General features: G+C 38.5%; 1 protein-coding gene across 1 annotated transcript in view; it reads left to right on the top strand.

The window, feature by feature from the left end:
* The window catches only part of LOC106914599 (uncharacterized), a 39,545-nt gene extending 22,254 nt beyond the window's left edge, over window positions 1-17,291 (top strand). Inside the window, exons 28-61 of the mRNA XM_088015271.1 lie at window positions 36-161; window positions 749-787; window positions 904-1,029; window positions 1,105-1,231; window positions 1,993-2,175; window positions 2,261-2,295; window positions 2,379-2,543; window positions 2,636-2,770; window positions 4,303-4,341; window positions 4,418-4,558; window positions 4,686-4,759; window positions 4,864-4,890; window positions 5,716-6,359; window positions 6,855-7,034; window positions 7,120-7,154; window positions 7,927-8,076; window positions 8,152-8,280; window positions 8,405-8,443; window positions 8,627-8,761; window positions 8,828-8,924; window positions 9,131-9,301; window positions 9,632-9,666; window positions 9,859-10,020; window positions 10,123-10,257; window positions 11,083-11,121; window positions 11,214-11,354; window positions 11,706-11,794; window positions 11,906-11,929; window positions 12,650-12,833; window positions 12,971-14,552; window positions 15,235-15,369; window positions 15,924-16,058; window positions 16,474-16,608; window positions 17,149-17,291. Of these exons, the coding sequence (XP_087871397.1) occupies window positions 36-161; window positions 749-787; window positions 904-1,029; window positions 1,105-1,231; window positions 1,993-2,175; window positions 2,261-2,295; window positions 2,379-2,543; window positions 2,636-2,770; window positions 4,303-4,341; window positions 4,418-4,558; window positions 4,686-4,759; window positions 4,864-4,890; window positions 5,716-6,359; window positions 6,855-7,034; window positions 7,120-7,154; window positions 7,927-8,076; window positions 8,152-8,280; window positions 8,405-8,443; window positions 8,627-8,761; window positions 8,828-8,924; window positions 9,131-9,301; window positions 9,632-9,666; window positions 9,859-10,020; window positions 10,123-10,257; window positions 11,083-11,121; window positions 11,214-11,354; window positions 11,706-11,794; window positions 11,906-11,929; window positions 12,650-12,833; window positions 12,971-14,552; window positions 15,235-15,369; window positions 15,924-16,058; window positions 16,474-16,608; window positions 17,149-17,291 (5,736 nt within the window). The remainder of the gene's footprint in view (window positions 1-35; window positions 162-748; window positions 788-903; window positions 1,030-1,104; window positions 1,232-1,992; window positions 2,176-2,260; window positions 2,296-2,378; window positions 2,544-2,635; window positions 2,771-4,302; window positions 4,342-4,417; window positions 4,559-4,685; window positions 4,760-4,863; window positions 4,891-5,715; window positions 6,360-6,854; window positions 7,035-7,119; window positions 7,155-7,926; window positions 8,077-8,151; window positions 8,281-8,404; window positions 8,444-8,626; window positions 8,762-8,827; window positions 8,925-9,130; window positions 9,302-9,631; window positions 9,667-9,858; window positions 10,021-10,122; window positions 10,258-11,082; window positions 11,122-11,213; window positions 11,355-11,705; window positions 11,795-11,905; window positions 11,930-12,649; window positions 12,834-12,970; window positions 14,553-15,234; window positions 15,370-15,923; window positions 16,059-16,473; window positions 16,609-17,148) is intronic.
* Window positions 17,292-21,478: the final 4,187 nt, after the last annotated feature.

Here is a 21,478-nt window from a genome sequence, read left to right as displayed (position 1 = left end):
CGTTAACGTTTTGTTAAACGTTTTTGTTTTTTCAGGCGTTTGTCCTCATGGAAAGTTACCAGAAGGCTCAGGAAGTTTTCATAGCTGCGAAGGATAGTTTGACTCTGAATGGAAGTAAACTCTCTGTTGAGATAATCAGCAGTGGGGTCGTCATGACAACGGTAAGATGGATTAAAACATAACAGCTGGAGATCGTGATTCGTTTTCAGTGTGTAGTTGATGTCTCTGCAATTGAAGCAAATAGATTGAAAGAAATCATTTCTATTCTCTAAAATAACTTTTTAAATTGGTCTGTTTGAGTTGCTTTGCCACGACTGGATTTGTGTTTTTCTATGGAGGAGGATTTGGACCACTGAGAAAATATGGACTTTTTTCCAACTCAGAACTCTGTTTTTCTTAGCAGTTTGACTTTTTTTTTAACTTTGACTTTTTTTCAGAATTTTGACACTTTTTTCATTCTGACTTTTTTTTCTTAGATTTTGACTTTTTTCAGAAAGTTGACTGTTTTCTCTTAAGTTTGACTGGTTTTGAAATTATTACTTTTTTCCTCAGAATTCTTATCTTTTTTTGTAATTCTGATTTTTATCAGAATTTTGATGTTTTTGTCCCAACAAGCTCTAGAAAATTCATCCATTTTTCTTATTTTATCACTGCAATGAAATGTTGTTTTATTTTCATTCCAGTTCAGTTTGAATTGTTTCTGAAAATGTGCCGTACCAATAAAACGACCATTTTGCTCTTGTTGCAGTTTGGATTTTATAAATCTCTGATGGAAATGATCGATTCTGTAAGTATCCGCACCTTTTCACCGTTTCCTTAGCGTTCTGCTCCATCGTTCATGGTTGATAAATGAGGATTTATCAAATGAAGCTCATTCCGGTGTTTCTGCTTTGTTTGGAGCAGCCGGTCACCGACGACGGAACCAGAACCGTTTACATCCAGAACGTCTCGCCAAGCGAAGCCCGGGATCTCAGGGAAACTTTGAGGAAAATGGGCTCTGTTAAAAACTACCTTCCTCTCCTCAACAAGGTAGAAACTTCCTCTCCTTTGAAAGAGTACGGGTTTGACTCACCGACCGTCTGACTCTGGCGTTTCCTGCTTCAGGTGTTCATCGAGTTTGAGTCCGCGGCTGATGCTGATCGGATCGGAGTTTGGTACAGCCTGCAGAGACGCTGCCCTGCTCATAACGTCTGCAGGATAAAACCTCCCCAGACCGACGTCACATCATCGAGTAAGGAAAACGTTTCAGAAAGCTGCACATCCTCAACAGATGCGCTATTAAAAATCACAGCAAATTCACTGACCAAACAATAACCTGGTTTTCCAGTTAGTTTGTTTTGTTCGACACAGAGCGAAACACAGCAGCTGAAAATGTAACAAATGTTGCTATTTGGTCCCCAGTTGCAGCACACTTTTTATTTCAGGTGTGAAATAAAAATATAATATAAACTTATACATTTTAAATGTATTGAAAATAAATAAATATACACGATATAATGTATTAAAAATATGTTCGAAATATGTAGAAACATTTTTTTTTATTATATATTTAAAATTATTTTTGAAAATATCCATAATTTGATAGAAATATAATTTCCCCCTTTTTTTGTCCAATTATAATATTTTAACTGGATCATTTGCAAAATCTCCACCAATGTTGCATAAACAAGTAGATGATCAAAACCATCGTCTGAATGGAATAGCAAGATTTTAATCAACTGTTTTTAATATTTGAAATGTCGCTGAAAGAAACAATATTCATGTCAGGGACTAAACCTTGTTTCACTCAAACACTGGAGCTTAAAATTTCCCAATCTGTCAGAGTAAATTACCTTCAGTGAAACTATATTAATAAAACCAGAGGAATGTGTTATACGTTAAGAGGGTTAATCATCACAAAAACATGATTTTAATCTGATTTGATTACATGTTTTTGTCTTATGCGTAGATAGAAATAAAAATTGTCGCTTTAACTTGTTTTCCTTTTCACAGCACCACACCTGGCAGCTACAGCAGCGCCGGAAAGCAAAGATGTCGTCGCCGGTCCGATCGTCCCGCCGATCGTCCCGCCGATGAATACCAGCATCCCAGAGGGCAGCTGGGCACCATTTTCAGTCGCCATGACAACCGCTCCGTTCCTCTTCCCAACAGTGTCGCCTTGGTTCGTCATTCCAAGTAAGAAAAAAATGTGGAAACCAAATGATCAAATTATCAAATATCACAAATGAAGCGATAAACTTAATCTGACTTCATCTCCTAGAATTTAGGACGGTTGATAAAGAGGAGGACGTGTTGGTAAGTGCGGTTCCATGTTTGTGTTTCATTTGAAAGGTTTAGGTGAGTTTAGCATAAAAATCTTTCACTATTCTGTCACTTAGGCATCCGTCTCTGTGGCCTGTAAGTTTTCCACCGTTATGTTGACGGGTTTACCCGAAGGAAACTACAAACACGAGGATGTCGCCAAGCTGGTGTGGAAATATTTCCCCAAGCAGAATCTCCAGACTCTGTTCTACAACATTGTGGTGCTGCCACTGCAGAAAAGGGTAAAAATCTCACGATGCAGACTAAGATGTGCTCAGATATTCCTGTTGTAACGGAGTCATTAATGTTTTTTAAAATGTATTTTCCATTCAAGGCTTTTGTGTATTTCAACGATTGGACATCATGCAATAACTTTGTTCAAGATTTCCTCAAGAAGGGAGTTTCCTTTACAAGCCACAAGCTGCACATCCACCTGGTCTTGGAGGAGATGAATCCTGGATCCAGTGAGGTATGGCGGTCAGAGAGGTGGTCAGCAAAGTGGCATTTGTCTTTAATTGTAGCATATAGAGCAATTAAATGAAAAAAGGCAAGAAAAAATATTGAGAATAAAGATCTGGTGTTAAGATTTGGGGTGAGTTATCATAGTTTAGCTGACAATAGAAAAATGGAGCTAAACTAGCCAAATGCTAAAACATTATCTCACTCCCTATCTAGCTAACTGCCACAAAAGCACAACAAACAGCCAGCTACAAATAAAATGACAAGTTGTGTATTGGAAAAACTATACAGCTAAAGACCTGCTAGCTTGATATTTAGCTTGCTACCAAAATATAATTAGCTTACCACCAAAACCTATTAACCAAAAGCCACTAGCTAGTAACCAAGAGTTCATAGCAGCTAATATATTGATGAATTAATAAATTGGGTCCAAAATTGAAAGAGTACTAACTAGTAAATTCTTCTAGTTTCTTTCCTATTTCAGGTGCTAACTAACTACCTAGCTTTCTACAAAAAAAGAGCAAACAACTAACAACCAATAAAATGCAATTTGTGAGGAAAAACATCTAGATGGCTAAAAACTTGCTACCTCAGAAATTAGCTTGCTACCAAAAACATTATAGCCAGGTTTCCCCTCCCAAAATAAATTAGCTAACAACCAGAAAACTACAATAAACTGAAAGCTACTAACTAGCAACCAAAATGGTATAAGATTTAATATAATTAGGAATCTAGTTTCATATTTGAGCAAATAATAAACTGCTAAAACAAATAATGTATAAATTAGGTTTAAATTTCTACAACATAGAATGGAAATTCACCAAGGCTTTTCTAGCTAGCTAGCCATCTATCTCATTACAGAAAAATACACACCAAACATCTATCGAATAATTAAATGGCAAGCTGTGAATTGAAAAACAATTAGTCAGCTGAAAACATGCAGAATAAGAAATTAGCATGCTACAAAACAATTTGCAAGGAACTAAAAAAATAGAAAAAATAGTCAGCTGCTATAAACCAAAATCCACTGGCTAGCAACCAATAGTTCAAGATTTAATGTCATTATGTGGTTCAGCTAATAAATTGATACATTAGCAACTTAGGTTGAAGTTGTTACAAAATAAAGAAAATTAACTTTTCTTTTGCTCTGCCACTGGCAATTTCAAGCAGCCAGTTAGCTACTCAAAATAAATAAGTGTAAATTCAGCAATTGGCTAGCAACCCAATAAATGCACCCACAAACACAAGAAAAGAGGGTCAGGTAGTGAGATTCAAGAATATAAAAAAGTATTGGCAAGCTACCAACAAAAACCTAATTACTTGATCAAATCAGAAATTTGTTTTAAATAAACAAAAGTATTTAACTTCATACTAAACCTTTATCTTATCGTCAATTTGTGACATTTATCTTACATTTGACATTTTTGGAAGTTCATCAAAACAAGCCTGATCAGATAAGGCTCTGATAAATATTTGCAGTATCAAGCAGTGTCGTGTATTTTGTGATGACTGTAACCGTTTATTTGGATGCTGTCTTTTTAGGACATGATGTACCAAACGCTAATGAAATGGAGCAACGCTGTAAGTTATAGTTCCCTTCTTTAAATATGGTGTCATGGTGGAATGAAATTAAATTCTCCATTAAAATGTTTTCCAGCGTGTTCCTGAACTCGAGTCTCTGGATGAGCGGCTGGTGTGTGTGGCGCTCTCTGAAACCTCCCTAAGCCTCATCATGGCCGCCGTAAAATTAGTGACAAACGTCTCTGCAGTTGTTAGCTTCCTGCCGCTAGCCAACAGGGTAAGACAGCAAAAACAGACATTTTTTAAAAAAGTTTTTACTTAATTCATCTGAACAGCTTAGATTCAGCACTAAAAGAAAGAGTCAAACATCTTCATCTTTTATTTTTGCTACTTTCTTTATGTAGTTGTGCATCGAGATGGCTGAATCCAGAGGAGTAGATCAGGTGGTGGAGAGGTTTGCACGTTCGCCAGAAGACTGGTACGACCTGCCATTTTATAAGAAAACAATGTTTCATTCCTGATGGAAATTAGTTTGCAACATTCATCAACTTACTAGTTTCGTCTTTTTTCCTCTCATTACAGGAATAGTCAAGTTCAGAGTGTTGAATCGTGAGTATTTTATCGAAGAAAGCAGGAGAAACGACGACCTACAAAAAATTTAAACTTTTAAAATGTTAAATCTGAAGCTTCACAGTCATGTCTTACATTAACAGAACTACAGAGAGTTTGAAGTCCTTCTGTTTTAATACGCTGTTTCTTCCACCAGGTCAATTTAAAGCAGGCCTAGTATTCAAAACTCACATTTTGCAAATTTTTTGTACTTCCATTTGACTTTCTTCCGCTTCTAAAAACGGTCTAGGCGCTTTAAGATAAAATAAAATAAAATCACCCAGCTGTTTTTGGCAATAAGTTGGTGGTTTTTGGAGTCTGAAAAATGAGCTGCTTCAAAAGTCTCCCCATTGCTCCGTTACCTAGCAACCCCAGCCAAGCAAAGCCCGTTACCTAGCAACCAAAGTAGAACTCCTCCACATTTTTTCAGCTGGTTTTACCACTGTATACACTGTACAATGGCTGCTGGGAAAGACAAGTGTTTTGTTGTCGGCTTAACTTGCTGCATTCTTGTTGGTTGTGCAGGAGGCTCCACTTCTGCTCTTCAAACATGTATGGTTATGTAATTGCACATCTGTTTCACCTGCAAGTGTAAAACTCTAAAACAGCTCAGGCGGAACTGATCAGAATAAAATGTCACTATCTAAGAATGATTTTGTGCAACAAATGTAATGAACATGTTTTGTATAGGCCATAGGTCCATCCTAACCTGTTCAAGAAAGCATTGAAACTTCTTTCTACATTCAACATGTTATTTACTTTACCAGTAAAGATTTTATCATAAGATTTTTAAAAATATAATCCAATTTCCTCTTTTAATTTCAGTGTGAAGAGCCTAAAACAGCGTCTCAAAGACTCAGGCGAAACAAAAATAGATCTTGAACGCAACACCGAAGACATCAATGACAAAACTCCAGCAACAACAAATGAACCACAACCTCCTTTGTCTGATTCTCCCGTTAAAACAAAACCTCCCGTCCAAGAAGTCACAAATCTTCCAAACAGTGCTCCGTCTACAGAGGAATCGACTGCCGATGGATCTGGGACAAAGATGGAAATTGCTGCAACAGAAAATGAAAATGGGAAGTCCAAAGTTTCAGAAAAACATCCTGGCGTTTGTGGAAAAGTTCAAGAATCTGCAGTGGTGCCTAAAGACAAAACTGAGACCGAGGAGAAGAAGCAACAAGCAAAAACTGATGAGGTTGAAGAGGATAAGAGTCAAAATGCTGCCAAGTCCAAAGTTGGAAAGACTGAAGATGAAAAACTTCCACCTGCTAAACCAACGAAGTTTCTGATATCAACCCCCACGGTTAAGCCATCTAAACCTTTAACTATTCCTCGTAAAAGCCCACAAACCGGCGTACAAACCTCTGTGAAGGCGCCGTCACAGCTCCAGAAACGCATAAACCCAAAACCAACGTCGTCTGCTGAAAACCCGGAGACCAAAACTGACATTTCAGGAAACTCAGGTAGTTCTGGTTGGTGTTTGTTTGCCTAAATAAACTAAACTGTTGGGGCTGGACAGTATACTCGTTTCATAAATTGATTATTTTTGTTTGGTTTTAAATATCAGACATAAACCTGGTGGTGTGAAATTCCCTGTTTTATCCTCAGTTTTCTCTCCACGCCGTTGATGGTTGTTTTTTAAGCAGTTTACGAAACAAAATGGCGGAAATTTTAACTGCCCTTTACTTAACAGGGTGTTGCTAGGCAACCATGAGTAAGTGAGCAGGTTGTTGCTAGGTAACCAAAGAGGTAACTGCTTAGTTTTTCTTCTGCCTAAACCTCCAGGAAACTGTGCGGTTCTGGATCGGAGTTCAGTGAAACTATTGAATAATCTATTGATGTAGATTATTGATTTATTGTCCAGCCCCGTGATTAAATGTTTTTATGTTTCATGATGTGATTTTAGCCGTTAAGTGAAATTCTCCAGATCATTAAATTGACGTCTGTTTTAAATGTAGCTGCTGTGAAGAATCCTGCATCTAAAGTTTCAGCAGCTTCAGCTGAAATTGACCCAAACTCGAAATCCTCGACAGCGGCAACAAAATCGGAGCCGCTTGGAGCAGCAGCGACGTCAACCGAAGCGTTTCCTTTGACCCCCGGAGAGAAGCTGCACCATTTCCTGACGCCATTTAAACTCCGTGAGACACGAACGGCGTACAGAGACCAAAAATGTCCTCTTTAGGTCCTTTCATTTATTTACTGATCTCCGTTTCTTCTTCTCAGGTCAGCTTGACATGCACACCATCTTGTCTCCAACGGTAAGTTTTCTTTCTGCAGCTCAGTCTAAAGTTATAAAACTCCTCTGAAAGCTGGATTTTATGCATCAGAAATGTTTGAATTTCAATAAAGTTGAATGTTTGATTTCTGTATAAAGTGCTTGGCACTCAAACTGTGCAGTTTGGTAATAAGGTTCAATCTAACATTTGATTGAAAACCTTTTTTACAGTTGAAATTAGACATTTAATGACAATAAAAAGACATTTATTTCTCATTGTCTGAAGTTAAATTAGATCAAACTTCTCTTGTTTTTGGTTTGTAACAATTACCAGAATTATTTCTGTTTACTAAATGCCAGAAAAAGTAGCGGGAAAATTTTTCAGAGATTTATTTATTTATTTGAACTTTCTCTGACCTTTAGGTGCATGGTGTGTGAGAGACATTTCAAAACATAACATTTTGTCATATTTTAATGTATCCCTGCTGTATAATATGAAATACAATACGATATTAACGGTGATAAAAGAGATTATATAATAGTGAATTTTTTTTAGTTTGTTTCGTTTTCATCTCCAAAGTTTGGAAAAGTTTGAAAACTCACCTTGATGAAACGTTTGAAGATAAAAACCATGAAACTACATTTTAGCTTCTAATTTTGAAACTCGAATTTGGATTTTAAATTTCTTGTCAGAATTTTGATGCTTAACTTGCAAAAATAAACTATTACATTTAGTTTTTGGTGGTTTCATCTTGCGCCAGCCTTCCCATAACATAATTTTCGTTCTGAACGTTAATAATTCGTCTGCTCTGCAGATTTTCTCTCTCCACATCACCCTGGTTGTCACCAACCTGCCTCGGTGGTTCGACGGCTCCTACACGGAAACCGAAATCATCAACGTCCTTCAGAAGTGTCGAGTTCAGTGTGACGAAAATGAAATCTTCGTCGTTCCCCAGTCGCAAATGGTCGGCACCGAGCTCTGCTGAGGCTTTGCTTGCTGCTGTTTTCAGAGACTTTTACATTTCCTGCTCTGCTTTCAGGCTTTCCTCATCATGCCGAGGGCGGCGCAGGTGCAGCATTTGTTCAGAGCGACGCCGTGGAGGGAGCTTTTCTTCAAAGGACGAAAACTTGGATTTCATGTGGTCACCAGCTCCACACCAATGACTCTGGTAGGTTTTTCTTATTGGCATGTGTTTAGGTGTTTAGAAAGACTGTTGGGCACAAAAATAACCATTCATTGTTTTTGCAAACGGAAATATTCTGATTCAAGTGTGTTTTGTTTTCTTTTTTCAGTTTCGGTTTTATCGATATTTGATGTCTTTTACCGATTTTGTAAGTATTGGACCGACTTTTTCTCTTTCTATTTTTCTTAATATCTATGCTCGTCGCTTTAAATTTTACACAAATTTTAACGGACAAAGAATCCAAATGAAACTGTATGCAACACGCTTTATGCTTTTTAAATGCACAGATGCATTGCAGTGAAACATATGGATTTGTTTGCCCTCTTTCCAGCCGGCATGTCAGATGAAATTGGGCACAAAAAACGTGCTTTACTTCCCCAACATTTCAGCAAGTGAAGCCAGAGACCTGAGGGAAGCGCTGAGGAAAATCGGCTGCTTTGTAAACTACCTGCCTCTGCTCAACAGGGTAAAAGCACACTTTAAAACTCAGGGAGATGGAGCTGCTCTGTGTTGATCTGTTGTCATGTTCCAGGTTTTTGTTCACTGTGAAACCCCGGAGGACGCCGATCGACTCGAAGCTTGGTACAGCTACTGGAGATGGAGCCGATCCCACGACGCTCAGCAGACGGGTGAGACGGAAACACTGAAGTCTCTGCGGTCAGAGTGTCAGGATGCAGCGGCAGTCACTCTAACACACGGATAAAACACTGTAAAAACAAACGATCAGTTAACACGTGAAAGGACTTTAACAGCAGCAGGCTTTGGTGGAGCTGATGTGAGAATAGATTTCCCTTCTTAGTCCAGTATTATTACTATTATTTTTTTGTTTGTGCAGCGCTAAGCGGATCAGCTCATGGTTTGCAAATCTGGGAGAATATCTCGGTTGAAACCAGCGTCCCGCGAACAGCAGGAGCCGTTCCAGAGGGAACCAAGGCGCCTTTTTGGATGACCGTGAAGAAAAGTCCTTATGTTGTTCACACTGCGTCTCCTTTCTTCAAGGTCCCAGGTAAGATGAGTACAGAGAAGCCAAATGTAGCTGAAAACCCAAAACATTTTGACTGTAAGTGACTGTTGAGGAGTTTAAACCACCGATTAGCTTATTGATCTGATCAGATTGGTGTTCAGGTGATGATCACAAGTTATCAAAAAATGAAGCTGAATTAATCCCATCTAGTTACAGAACTACAAAAAGCACCAAGAATTCGCTCCCAGATGGATTTGAGAACAACTTCATGTCTGATTTTTCTACACGTACAACCGACACACGAACCAATGCTGATGTTTGATAATTTTACGCATGAATATTTATTGTGATCTGCCTTTTTGTCACTCCCAGCTTTTCAGACAGTCGACAGGAAGACCTGTGCCAGGGTACGTTTTATTCCTGTACTTGTATTTACACATTTTTGAATCATATGAATTAGCATTCAGTGTAAAACCCAGTTTCCTAAAACATTTTTCAAATTAACTGAAAGCTACTCTATTGATTGCTAAGGTGACTAAGTTTTCAAGCCTGTTCCAATTTTCAATAAATAAAAGTTTATTTAAATTTTTTTCCTGTAGATTTCTGAGCGAGATTTGAAGTTTGCAGGCATCATGTTGACCGGTTTGCCAAACAGAAGCTACACACACGAGGAAGTGGCTATGCTGGTGTGGAGGCATTTTCCCGAACAGAACCTTCACACACTGTACAACAATGTTGTAGTTTTACCGCTGCAGAGGAGGGTAAAGGCCAAATTCAGCAGTCTTATCACTTTTTCCTTGATTTAAGATGTTTTTAGTTGTGGGAACAGCGTGTCATATCTCTTCATGTCTCTTCTTTTGCAGGCTTTTGTGATTTTCAGCAGCAGTTGTGCTTGCATAAGATTTCTTAGAGATCGAAACAGGAAACGAGTTTATTTCAAAGGCTTCATTCCAAACATCCATTTGCTGTTGGAGGATCTCAGTCTTGGGTCCAGTGAGGTATGGGAGGTGCAGTGCACAACTGGCTCTTTTCCATCAGTAACTTTTGTTTACTTATATTTGACTTTGATCAACTTACTTTACACTTTGTGTAAATCTCTGGCTTATGTCCAGGACATCATGAAACTAACATGAATGCATGTTATTGCATGTTACTCGCCGTCCATCGCCACGCTGTCACAGTAGATGTTCAATCTCTGTTAACTAAATGAGACCTGGAGATGAAGTTATTACTAATTTAGTAAAGTGAACCACAGCAAAGCAGAAAATAACGCAGAAAAAAACACTAAAAAACAACTCAAAACCACTTTTTTCTTGATCTCTGTCGGCTACGCTACACACAGACTTATAGCAACTGGCAACAACGCCTCTTTATGTTTCACGATTCAACACTGAAAAAACACTCAAACATTTCCCACACAAAGAACACAACATTCAGTCCATTACAGTTTTATGTTTTCAGGCTTGACGTTTATTTTTGCTACGAGTTCCACTGCACATCTACATGTTACGGTTGTCAAAGTCAAGCTAGCATAACTGAACTTCTCCCTCCCTATTTTTTTTCTTAATTAAAACTTTTTCCTGACCTGATCTAGTTGTCGTTTTGTTGAGATTTAGTAGCAAAGCACTACGTTTGTTTCCCTTTTATATATATCAGGCGTACATTTAGGATTTACTGCGTTATATTGACAACTTAACAGCTAAAATCAATGCTAGTCACCGTTAGCCAGCAGCTTTCTGCCCTCCAGCAGGAAAATGGAGGCATGACGTCACACTGCCACGGGTCCCTAAGTAAATATAATCCACTTAATGTTGTTGTTTCAGGAATCCATGTTCAGAGCTTTGATGAAATGGAGCAATATTGTGAGTGAATTTTCACTTTTTTAAATATTTTGCCATGTAAAATCTGCTACGACTTTAAATTAAAACCAAAAAATGTTGTTCTTTCCCCCCAGCATGTTCCAGACCTGACGTCTTTGGGGGAGCGGCTGCTCGTTGTGGAGGCTTCAGGGACCAACGAGCATATCACAATGATGGTTATAAAAGAAGTGGCAAGCATCGCTACTTTTGCTAGCTTCCTGCCGCTTTCCAACAGGGTATAACAAAAAAAGAAATACTTGGCTGTTTTCTGTGTTTTATGTATTTTCTTTTTTCAATCCAGTTTGCTTATGATTTTGAGAAAATCCATGTTTTGACTCATTTTTATCCAACTGGAATTGAATTACCATGTCGCTGGTTTTAAAAAAAAGTTTAGCAAATTTAAATAAAATTTGTATTTTCATTTTTTTACAACACAAATTAAACATATTTATTTGTTAGGATGTAACAAAACTGTAAAGGTCATGCCGAAGTGTCAGTAGAGTTGAGGTCTTTTTTGTTCATAGACTGATAATTAATTTTTCCCCTTGCTTTTGTTTGCTGCATCCACTCCTGTCGATTCACGACAGATTTACGTTGAGATGGCCGAGTCCAGCGGAGTCAGAAGAGTGGTGGAGAAGTTGTCTGTTCGCAAATTATCTCAACAGCATGAAGCTTGGTAAGTGTGTGAACTTAGAAGTTAATGATTGAATAAAAATATAAATGAATGGATTTTTTAGATTGTGTTTCTGAAGCTTAACTGTGTTTTTTTTTTTTCTGCGTTTTTTAGGAAGCTGGTCGGACGTGTTGAAAGGTGAGCATTTCTTCTGACTTCAAGCCTGACACAGTATTTGAGTTCAATGAGTTAAAGGGGACCTACTATTCGAAATCCACATTTTTCAAATTTTTGTTCTTCCATTTGGGTCTCTACTGCTTCTAAGAGCTTAGGAAAAAACACACAGCCATTTTTTTGGGAATAAGTTGATGTTTTTTTGTGTGTAGAAAATGAGCTGTTTTAAAAAATCTCCTGATTGCACCGTTACCTAGCAACCGCAGACAAACCCAGCCAGTCACCTAGCAACCGAAGCGGAGCTCCAGCAGCTTTGGTCGGCTGGCTTTACCTCAGCTGTACAATGGCTGCTGAACAAGAAATGTATTTTGTTGTTGACCTGCCATCCAGAAACCACTTGGTGCATTTTTCTTGGTTGTATAGGAGGCTCTACTTCTGCTTTTCAAAGATGCACGGTTGTATAATTGTGCATCTGTTTGCAGCCGTTCAGCGGGTGAGAGTGCAAATCTTGAGCTGGGTAGTGTGGCCAATAGCCACTTATTTGGATTTAAAGTGACAAGATACCCCAAAACCGTTCAAAATGGTCAGAACTGAGCTAACTGAAATCTCCTTATCTACAAATTATTTTGTGCAAAAAAGTGTTATAATCATGTTTCATAAAGACATATCCTAACCTGTTTAAGGAAGCATAACTGATCATCTTTAAGAATGGTTTTCCCTAACATTTGTCTGCTTTTATTACAGTTTGTTGAGCCGAAAAGAGCGACTGAAGGACTGTGAGAAAATTGCAGTGAACCTTGAACTCGGCACCATGAGTGTCAAGCCTGAGGCGGCACAACTGAAGACGGTGGACAAGAAATCTGCAGCATGTGACCCTCTGCCAGACAGAAGCCTGACCACATTTCACAGAGGAACAGGATTCCTTCAGGTTGACTGAAACACTTTGAACTAAAAACAGCACAAACTTCAACAAAGCCTTAATAAATGTCCATTCAGATCTTCACTGACAAAATCATGGAGTATTTGGTTGGAAAGGTTATTAATCTTTCATATATTTTCCTGTAGATTTCCAGTGGAAGCAGCAGCAGTTTTAAAAGTTCCTCTCCCTCCAAGCCAATCACAAAAGAAATGAAGATCTCGCATTCATCGTCTGTAACTAGAGATATCCCAAAGTCTAATAAAGACTGCAGGAGCTCTGCCTCATCAACTGGAAAAAGCAGCTTGAAGTCTAGCGCCACGTCTTTGTCATTAAAAACACAAAAAGACGCACCTGAGTCTATGAAACCTCAAATTAATCAGTCATCTTCTGCAGGTGGCAGTAAAATTTTTCCTTCCACTTCGTCAAAGACTTTTAAGTCTTTAGCATCTTTAAATGAGAAAGATCAGCAGAGCAAGAAAGAGGCTCCTCTTGGAGCATCTCAAACATCATCTGCATCCTCAACTCGAAGCACCAGTTCAGCTGCAACATCTGCAGAAACTCCACAGTCGGATAAACATGGAGCTGCACCTGCTGCTGCAGTAGCAAAGGCTGACCACAAGGTGTCAGCAGAGAGCGGCACTGCAAAAACTCAGTTGGGCCCAAGAGTGGCAACGTCAAATTTGAACCAAGACTGTTTTAAAGCTGAATCACTCAAAGAGGGAACTGAAAGCAAAGAAAAACAGAAGAATAATGTCAGGAATCCAGTGAAGGAAGGAAATGACCCTCTTGATTCAAAACATACTGCTATCAAAGAGCTTTTGGTTGCAGTTAAAGAGGAAAACCTGCTGGGAAAAGATGAGGATTCAAAAGTAAAATTGGACAAGAGGATGAAAGCTTTTAGCGGTGAAGAGGGAGAGACTTTACCAATAAAACAGGAAAGTTCAGATAACAAGTATGAGACAAAAATAAAAGAAAGCAGTTCAGAAACTGGAGAGAAGACGGTTTGTAAGGACTCTGTTCCGGATGAATCTCCCATACATACATTTATTAAGAAAACTGACAGAGGAGCCAATCAAGACAAATCGGCCACTGTTGTACCAACAATCAGTCAGTCAGGGAAAGATGTTTATGCTGAACAAAAAGAGATTAGAATGGATGGCCTTGGAGCTTCTGTTCAAGAAGAAAAACCTTTGGTCAAAGACGAAGGTTTGGCAGTAAAACCAGACAAGAAAACCAGAGTGTCTGAATCTGAAGATGGAGAAAATCCTGCAAAAGAACAGAGTTTGGATAAACAACCTGAGACGCGATCAAAAGACATCAGTGCAGAGATGGAGACAGAGGAAATGGTTTGTAAGGACTCTGTTCAACATAAATCTGGTTTAAGAAGATCTTTCAGACAAACTACCAGATTAGCCAATCAAGACAAAACAAATGAAATCAAATCACCCAGAGGAGGAAAACTAACTCAGACCGACTCTTCGGTTGAAAGAAAAGAAGATAGGACTCCAACAAGGAGGAGAAAACGTTCTGCCAGGTATTCTCAACAACAAAACGAAGAGAAAGGGTCTCCTAAAAACATCATATCGATGACCTGCAACTCCAGAAAGACTCAAGAGGAGGAAAAAGAAGCTGCAACGCCCAGAAGAAGAGGTCGACCCAAGAAGAAAGTCAGACCGGTTCCGCCCAGAAGAAGAGGTCGACCCAAGAAGAAAGTCAGATTGGTTCCAGGTGAATAAACAGGGCTGCCTCTGATAGAATCACTGAAACATGATGAAACCAGGTCAACTTATTATCTTCTGCTGCTGTATAATGGCTGCTGAAAAAGACAAGTGTTTTGTTGTTGACTCACCATCCAGAAACCACTTGCTGCAAAAAAAAGGAATATCAGTAAAGAGCAGTAATAAGAGAGCTATGTTTTACCCAGTAAGTTTAGAGTTTGTATTTCTTTGTTAGCACCTTTCTGTTCCATCGTTCTGTTTTGTTGAAATGGTCACAGCGGCAGCCAGTTTACATAAAGCAGTTCATTGTGCAGGATGCTCCACTTCTGCTTTTCAAAGTTGTACAGTTGTATAATTGCGCATATGTGTGCAGCCATTTTCAGGTGTGAGTGTAAATGTTGAGTTGGGGGGGCGTGGCCAGCAGCAGCTTCTTTGGATTTAAAGTGACAAGATGCCCTAAAACAGCTCGATATAGGCTGAACTGAGCAAACTAAAATCTCATTATCTAAATATGATTTTGTGCAAAAGGTGAACGTATTTATAAACCTATCCTGACCTTGAAGGAAGCATAAAAGATCACCTTTAACAAAGTTTTCCCCTTGAATGAATCTCTTTACCTATTAGTGATGGTATATGGCAATGTTGGTCAAATTGACATTTGCTTATAATGTTCCCTACTGTGAATCCTTTAGAGAAAACTCTAGAAGTGTCTCCAAAAAACGTCATGTCGATGACCTGCAACTCCAGAGAGACTCAAGAGGAGGGAAAAAAAGCTGCAGCACCCAGAAGAAGAGGTCGACCAAAGAAGAAAGTCAGACCGGTTCCGAGTGAGTAAACAGGGCTCCATCTGTTAGAATCACTGAAACATGATGAAACCAGGTCCACTTATTATCTTCTGCCGCTGTATAATGGCTGCTGGAAAGGACAGGCAAAGACAAGTGTTTTGTTGACTTACCATCCAGAAACCACTTGCTGCTTTCTTGTTCGTTGTGCAGGAGGCTCCACTTCTGCTTTTCAAAGTTGTACAGTTGTATAATTGTGCATCTGTTTGCAGCCATTTTCAGGTGTGAATGTAAACGTTGAGTTGGGGGGAGTGGCCAGCAGCAGCTTCTTTGGATTTAAAGTGACAAGATGCCCTAAGACAGCTCGATATAGGCTGAACTGAGCAAACTAAAATCTCATTATCTAAATATGATTTTGTGCAACATATGTGATGAATGTATTTATAATTCTATCCTGACCTTGAATGAAGCATAATAGATAATCTTTAAACTAGATTTTCCAGTTGAAAGAATCTCTTTGCCCAATGTTGGTGGTAAATGGCAACATTAGTCAAATTAACTATTATAATTAATAATTTTCTCTACTGTGAATCCTTTAGAGAAAACTCTAGAAGTGTTTTCTAAAAACGTCACGTTGATGACCTGCAACTCCAGAGAGACTCAAGAGGAGAAAATAGAAGCTACAGCGCCCAGAAGAAGAGGTCGACCCAAGAAGAAAGTCAGACCGGTTCCGAGTGAGTAAACGGGGCTCCATCTGTTAGAATCACTGAAACATGATGAAACCAGGTCAACTTATTATCTTCTGCTGCTGCATAATGGCTACTGGAAAAGACAGGCAAAGACAAGTGTTTTGTTGACTTACCATCCAGAAACCACGTGCTGCTTTCTTCTTCAGTGTGCAGGAGGCTCCACTTTTGCTTTTCAAAGTTGTACAGTTGTATAATTGTGCATCTGTTTGCAGCCATTTTCAGGTGTGAATGTAAACGTTGAGGTGGTGGGTGTGACCAGCAGCAGCTTATTTGGATTTAAAGTGACAAGATGCCCTAAAACAGCTGTTTTTACAAATTACTTTTCCTATTATTGGTGGTAAATAACAGTGTTGGCCAAATTAACAATTGCCAATAATGTTCCCTACTGTGAATCCTTTAGAGAAAACTCTAGAAGTGTCTCCTAAAAACGTCACGTCGATGACCTGCAACTCCAGAGAGACTCAAGAGGAGAAAATAGAAGCTACAGCGCCCAGAAGAAGAGGTCGACCCAAGAAGAAAGTCAGACCGGTTCCGAGTGAGTAAACGGGGCTCCATCTGTTAGAATCACTGAAACATGATGAAACCAGGTCAACTTATTATCTTCTGCTGCTGTATAATGGCTGCTGGAAAAGACAGGCAAAGACAAGTGTTGACTTACCATCCAGAAACCATGTGGTGCTTTCTTGTTCATTGTGCAGGAGGCTCCACTTTTGCTTTTCAAAGTTGTACAGTTGTATATTTACGCATCTGTTTGCAGCCATTTTTAGGTACGAGTGTAAACGTTGAGTTGGGGGGGAGTGGCCAGCAGCAGCTTATTTGGATTTAAAATGACAAGACGCCCTAAAACAGCTTGATATAGACTGAACTGAGCAAACTAAAATCTCATTATCTAAATATGATTTTGTGCAAATGTGAATGTATTTATAAACCTATCCTGACCTTGAAGGAAGCATAATAGATCACCTTTAACAAAGTTTTCCCCTTGAATGAATCTCTTTACCTATTATTGGTGGTAAATGGCGACGTTGGCCAAATTAACAATTGCCAATAATGTTCCCTACTGTGAATCCTTTAGAGAAAACTCTAGAAGTGTCTCCTAAAAACGTCATGTCGATGACCTGCAACTCCAGAGAGACTCAAGAGGAGAAAATAGAAACTACAGCGCCCAGAAGAAGAGGTCGACCCAAGAAGAAAGTCAGACCGGTTCCGAGTGAGTAAACGGGGCTCCATCTGTTAGAATCACTGAAACATGATGAAACCAGGTCAACTTATTATCTTCTGCTGCAGTGAGGAAACCAACCACTGGAGTGAAGTTAAATCCTGATGGACAGACTCTGGAAAGATGTGAGTGGTGACGTTTCTCTCCAAACTCTTCACACAAACATGACAGCTTGAAAAATGTTTAATGAATTTCTCTTCCCTTTGCCTTACGGAGAGTCTAGACTCCAAACAGCAAATAGAAATGACTGCTTGCACAGACAGAGTATTTTCAGTCTGTAATTTGTAAAAACAGTTGATAGAAGAGGAGAAACATCTTAAAGCCGACCTTTTATGCAAATATATAATTTCCATGTTTTTGTACATCAATTTGGGTCTCAGCTGCTTCTAAAAACAGCACAAGCTAATACAAATAAATGACCAATGTTTTTTAGCTAAATTTAATGTGTTTTTTGGTGTCTGGAAAATGAGCTGGTTCAAATACTATATAATGGCTGCTGGAAAATACAAGTGTTTTGCTGTTGACTTACCATCCAAAAACCACTTGTTGCTTTCTTGTTTGTTGTGCAACAGGCTCCACTTCTGCTTTTCAGAGTTGTACATTTGTATATTTGTGCATCTGTTTCCAGCCATTTTCAGGTGTGAGTGGTGGGTGCGTGGCCAGCTGCAGCTTATTTGAATTGAAATGACAAGACGCCCTAAAATAGCCCCAAATAGGCAAAACTGAGACTAAAATCTCATTATCTAAAAATTATTTTGTGCAAAATATGTGATGAATGTATTTATAAACCTATCCTGACCTTAAAGGGGAAGCATGATAGATCATCTTTAAACTAGATTTTCCAGTTGAAAGAATCTCTTTACCTAATGTTGGTGGTAAATGGCAACGTTGGTCAAATTAACTATTATAATTAATAATGTTCTCTCCTGTGAATCCTTTGTCCTTCAGACAACTTTTCATCCTTTATTTGGAGGAGATTTGCATATTGTGTGGAAGTTCAGATCGAACTGATACGATTTCTGTTGTATTTTCTTAATTTCTGTTTTACTTCCTTTTTTTTTCTAGTACAACATAAAAGAAAGATGGATCTTTCTGGACCCGAGCCAAAGAGATCCTGCTCTTGGGTTGCTCCGGTTGCTGCCAGTGTCAGATGCCCTCCTTATAGACCTCAGAGACCTCTGCGGTGAGAAAACGGGATACAAAATCATCCATCTACTGTAAACGTTCTTCATTAAGTTGATTCTTCAATACGTTTCAGATTTCTGTAATATGTTAACCTCAAGTGACTAAACCACACAGGAAGTTCATCGAATTTACACTCATGTACGCTGCAAAAACACAAAATATTACCAAGTACTAGTTCCATTGGCAGATTATTTCACTTACAACATAGGAAAAATATCTTGTTATAAGTGAATTTAAGTCAGTCAAAACTTCAATACAGTTCCGTTTGGGTTGCTAGGTAACACCGCTGGGTTATGCTGGGGTTGCTAGGTAACGGTACAGTGTGACTCAACAATCTGGAGGGTTTTTTTTAAACGGCTCATTTTCCAGACATCAGCTTATTGCCCAAAATGGCTGAGTGTTTTTTGCTTTTTAAGCCATCGGGCTGTTTTTAGAAGCAGTAGAAACCCAAATGGAAGCATGAAAATGTTCAAAAAATGAATTTTGCATAAGTAGTGTCAGCTGTGTAGTCGTTTTTTCACAGTATCGAAAGGACATGGAAACATGTAATATTGGCAAGTAGTGGCTCTAATAGCAATATTAATATTGGTTATTGGTAACGGCTCATTTTTTCAGATCGGTTCCATCCTTAGTTGTGAAATATAGCACTAAGGAGTCTGTGGTGATTTTCTACACTTGAGGTTAAACAGTTAGAGATCCAGATGATTGAACTGAAATGTGGTTTAGCTCACGACTGCTCATTTATTTTGTTCCTTTTTCTCTCCTCCTTTTCAGAAGAGTTTCAAGACGCTCACACATGGCCTTCCTTTCTGATTGACGACCTTTTTGGAGAATTTTAATCTATTCTGAGTTTTAGGAGATAACTAGGGCAGCAGATGCAATTTATGCTTTTTAAAAATCTTTTACACTGGATGCTGTTTTTTAAGTGTTGCACAATTTTTTGCAAAAACTACTTTTCTATTTGCATTTTTTCAAGATCAGGACCTTGTTGCAGATGGATCAATGTTATCTTTTACATTGTTGGTCTTACCCTTTTGGAAAGTAAAATATTTTTAATCATATTTTTAATCATAAATGCAAGGATGTATGAATACATGGTTACTTGGGGAAACTTTTTTATCAGGATGCTCTAATGTGCTAAATCTTTAGCGTATGTGTGATTTTTACTTATGTCAAATGTATAAAATGAAAGTCTTTTCCCTGTTTTTTTATTTTTTTTTAATTAAAAGATTCTTGCTATAAAAGAAGTTGGATGTTGCATAATTTTTCTTTTAAAACAAAGGAATCCAGAAACATGTAGCAGCCAGATGATGCATGAAATGGACGATTGTTCCCACAGGACTTGGAAACATCCCTTGTGATACTAAATACGTAAACATGGGAATAACCATTGATCCACAGTGCTGGACTTCAGCGTAGTTCACCTTTAGGATAAAACCAAGAGAAGCAAAGGAAAAGACACATTTCTACAAACTTCTACTGCAGAACTGCACCAACTCTGAGGCCTTATCCTGCCTGTTTTCATGATGATGTGTGACCAAACTGACTGGTTTCAGCAGATATGGGTGTGTAAGAGGTGGAGGTGTGTGTGTGAGCAAGATAAAAAATAAATCTCAAGATGATATCAAATATCAGTTTCAGACACTTCCAGCTGAGAGCACAGTTTCTTCTCACTAACAAAATAATGAATGCTCTCAATTACTGAACTTTAATTTCATTACTACACCAGTTTTTGACCCACAAAATAAAATATTAGAGGCTCTGTGACCCCAACTCCAGTCGCAACACAATCAGCACCTATATATCGACCAATATGTCGCTTTTATTTATTCAACTCTAGTTTTTAATGTTTTAAACTAAATATATATTGCATCTTCTTTCTCATTGCCATCTTTGGTACTTAGGTTATTTGTTCAATAGGATCCCAAGACCCCAAACTGACATTTTTGTGAACTAGATAGATACATTCCTGCAGCTTTGTGCTACGAGTAGTTTTTACAGTTGATATGCAGGCAGCAAAGGTTGCAGGACATTGTCCCCCAAGGACAGCAGCTGCAGATCTCTGGTTTATACTGTTAGCCAGATAAAGAAACTTTTTCAGTCAGGATAACCTGACATTTTGTTCAGGACCCAGACGTTAGTTCAGATATGAAAGATGTTTATGGAAGCAAATCTAATCTTTCAGGCAGTGTTGCCTTCAGTTTTACTCTTAAGGGGTCAGACGTCATGTGATGTCATTATGTAGCCATTCCCGTCCCAAACCCCCATGGTGAATGTCAGGGCTGAAAGCTGCGCTACAGTTTTATTGACAAGAAACTAATTTAGAGGTAAGAAAATCTATATATGTTTTGACCAATGGAAAATTTTGTGTGGTACTTAGAGTTACAGCTGGAATTGTAAGGCTGTCAGTTGAAAATGTAGCTTGTCATTCAAAATGTGGTCCATTTTTCCTTTTAGCACAATGCTGATACAGCTAGCTAAACAATGGCTGATGGGAGTGCCAAAAGTTACTCCACAAAGATATTACCACCAATTACAGCCTGGTATTACTTTCCCAGTTTTTTAAAAACCCTGAAAAAAAATAAAATGAAAATAAATTCACATCACCAGCCGGTAGGTGGCAGTGTATAACCTTTAGGAGATTCCGAAGCTACTTGTTAAGAGAAGTACGCAGAAAGTTGAGAGGAGCAGTTCCAGCAAAAGTAGATAAACAATTTATAGAAACATGAATGGGGCTTACAGTAAATTTTATTCGGTTTCCTGCACAAAGAAAGCACCAAAAAGATGAGGCAATAGAACATTTTATTTTGCCTTGCAGGAATTAACAGATTCAGAGTAACAAGTTGGTTAAAAACTCTAGTTATTGCAAAAACATCCAGCAAGCAGGGAACGGTGTAAGTTGTACAATAGGATCTATATACATTTTTTTAATTAATTTGCTTTTGTAATGTGGTTCACACTCCTTACCGGTTGGTGGCGGTAATATGTAGCTAACGTTTTA

Source organism: Poecilia mexicana, unplaced genomic scaffold, assembly GCF_051168715.1.
Source record: "Poecilia mexicana isolate PSO_F unplaced genomic scaffold, ASM5116871v1 scaffold_18, whole genome shotgun sequence".
NCBI classification, from domain to species: domain Eukaryota; kingdom Metazoa; phylum Chordata; class Actinopteri; order Cyprinodontiformes; family Poeciliidae; genus Poecilia; species Poecilia mexicana.
This window is presented reverse-complemented; position numbering and strand designations above follow the sequence as displayed.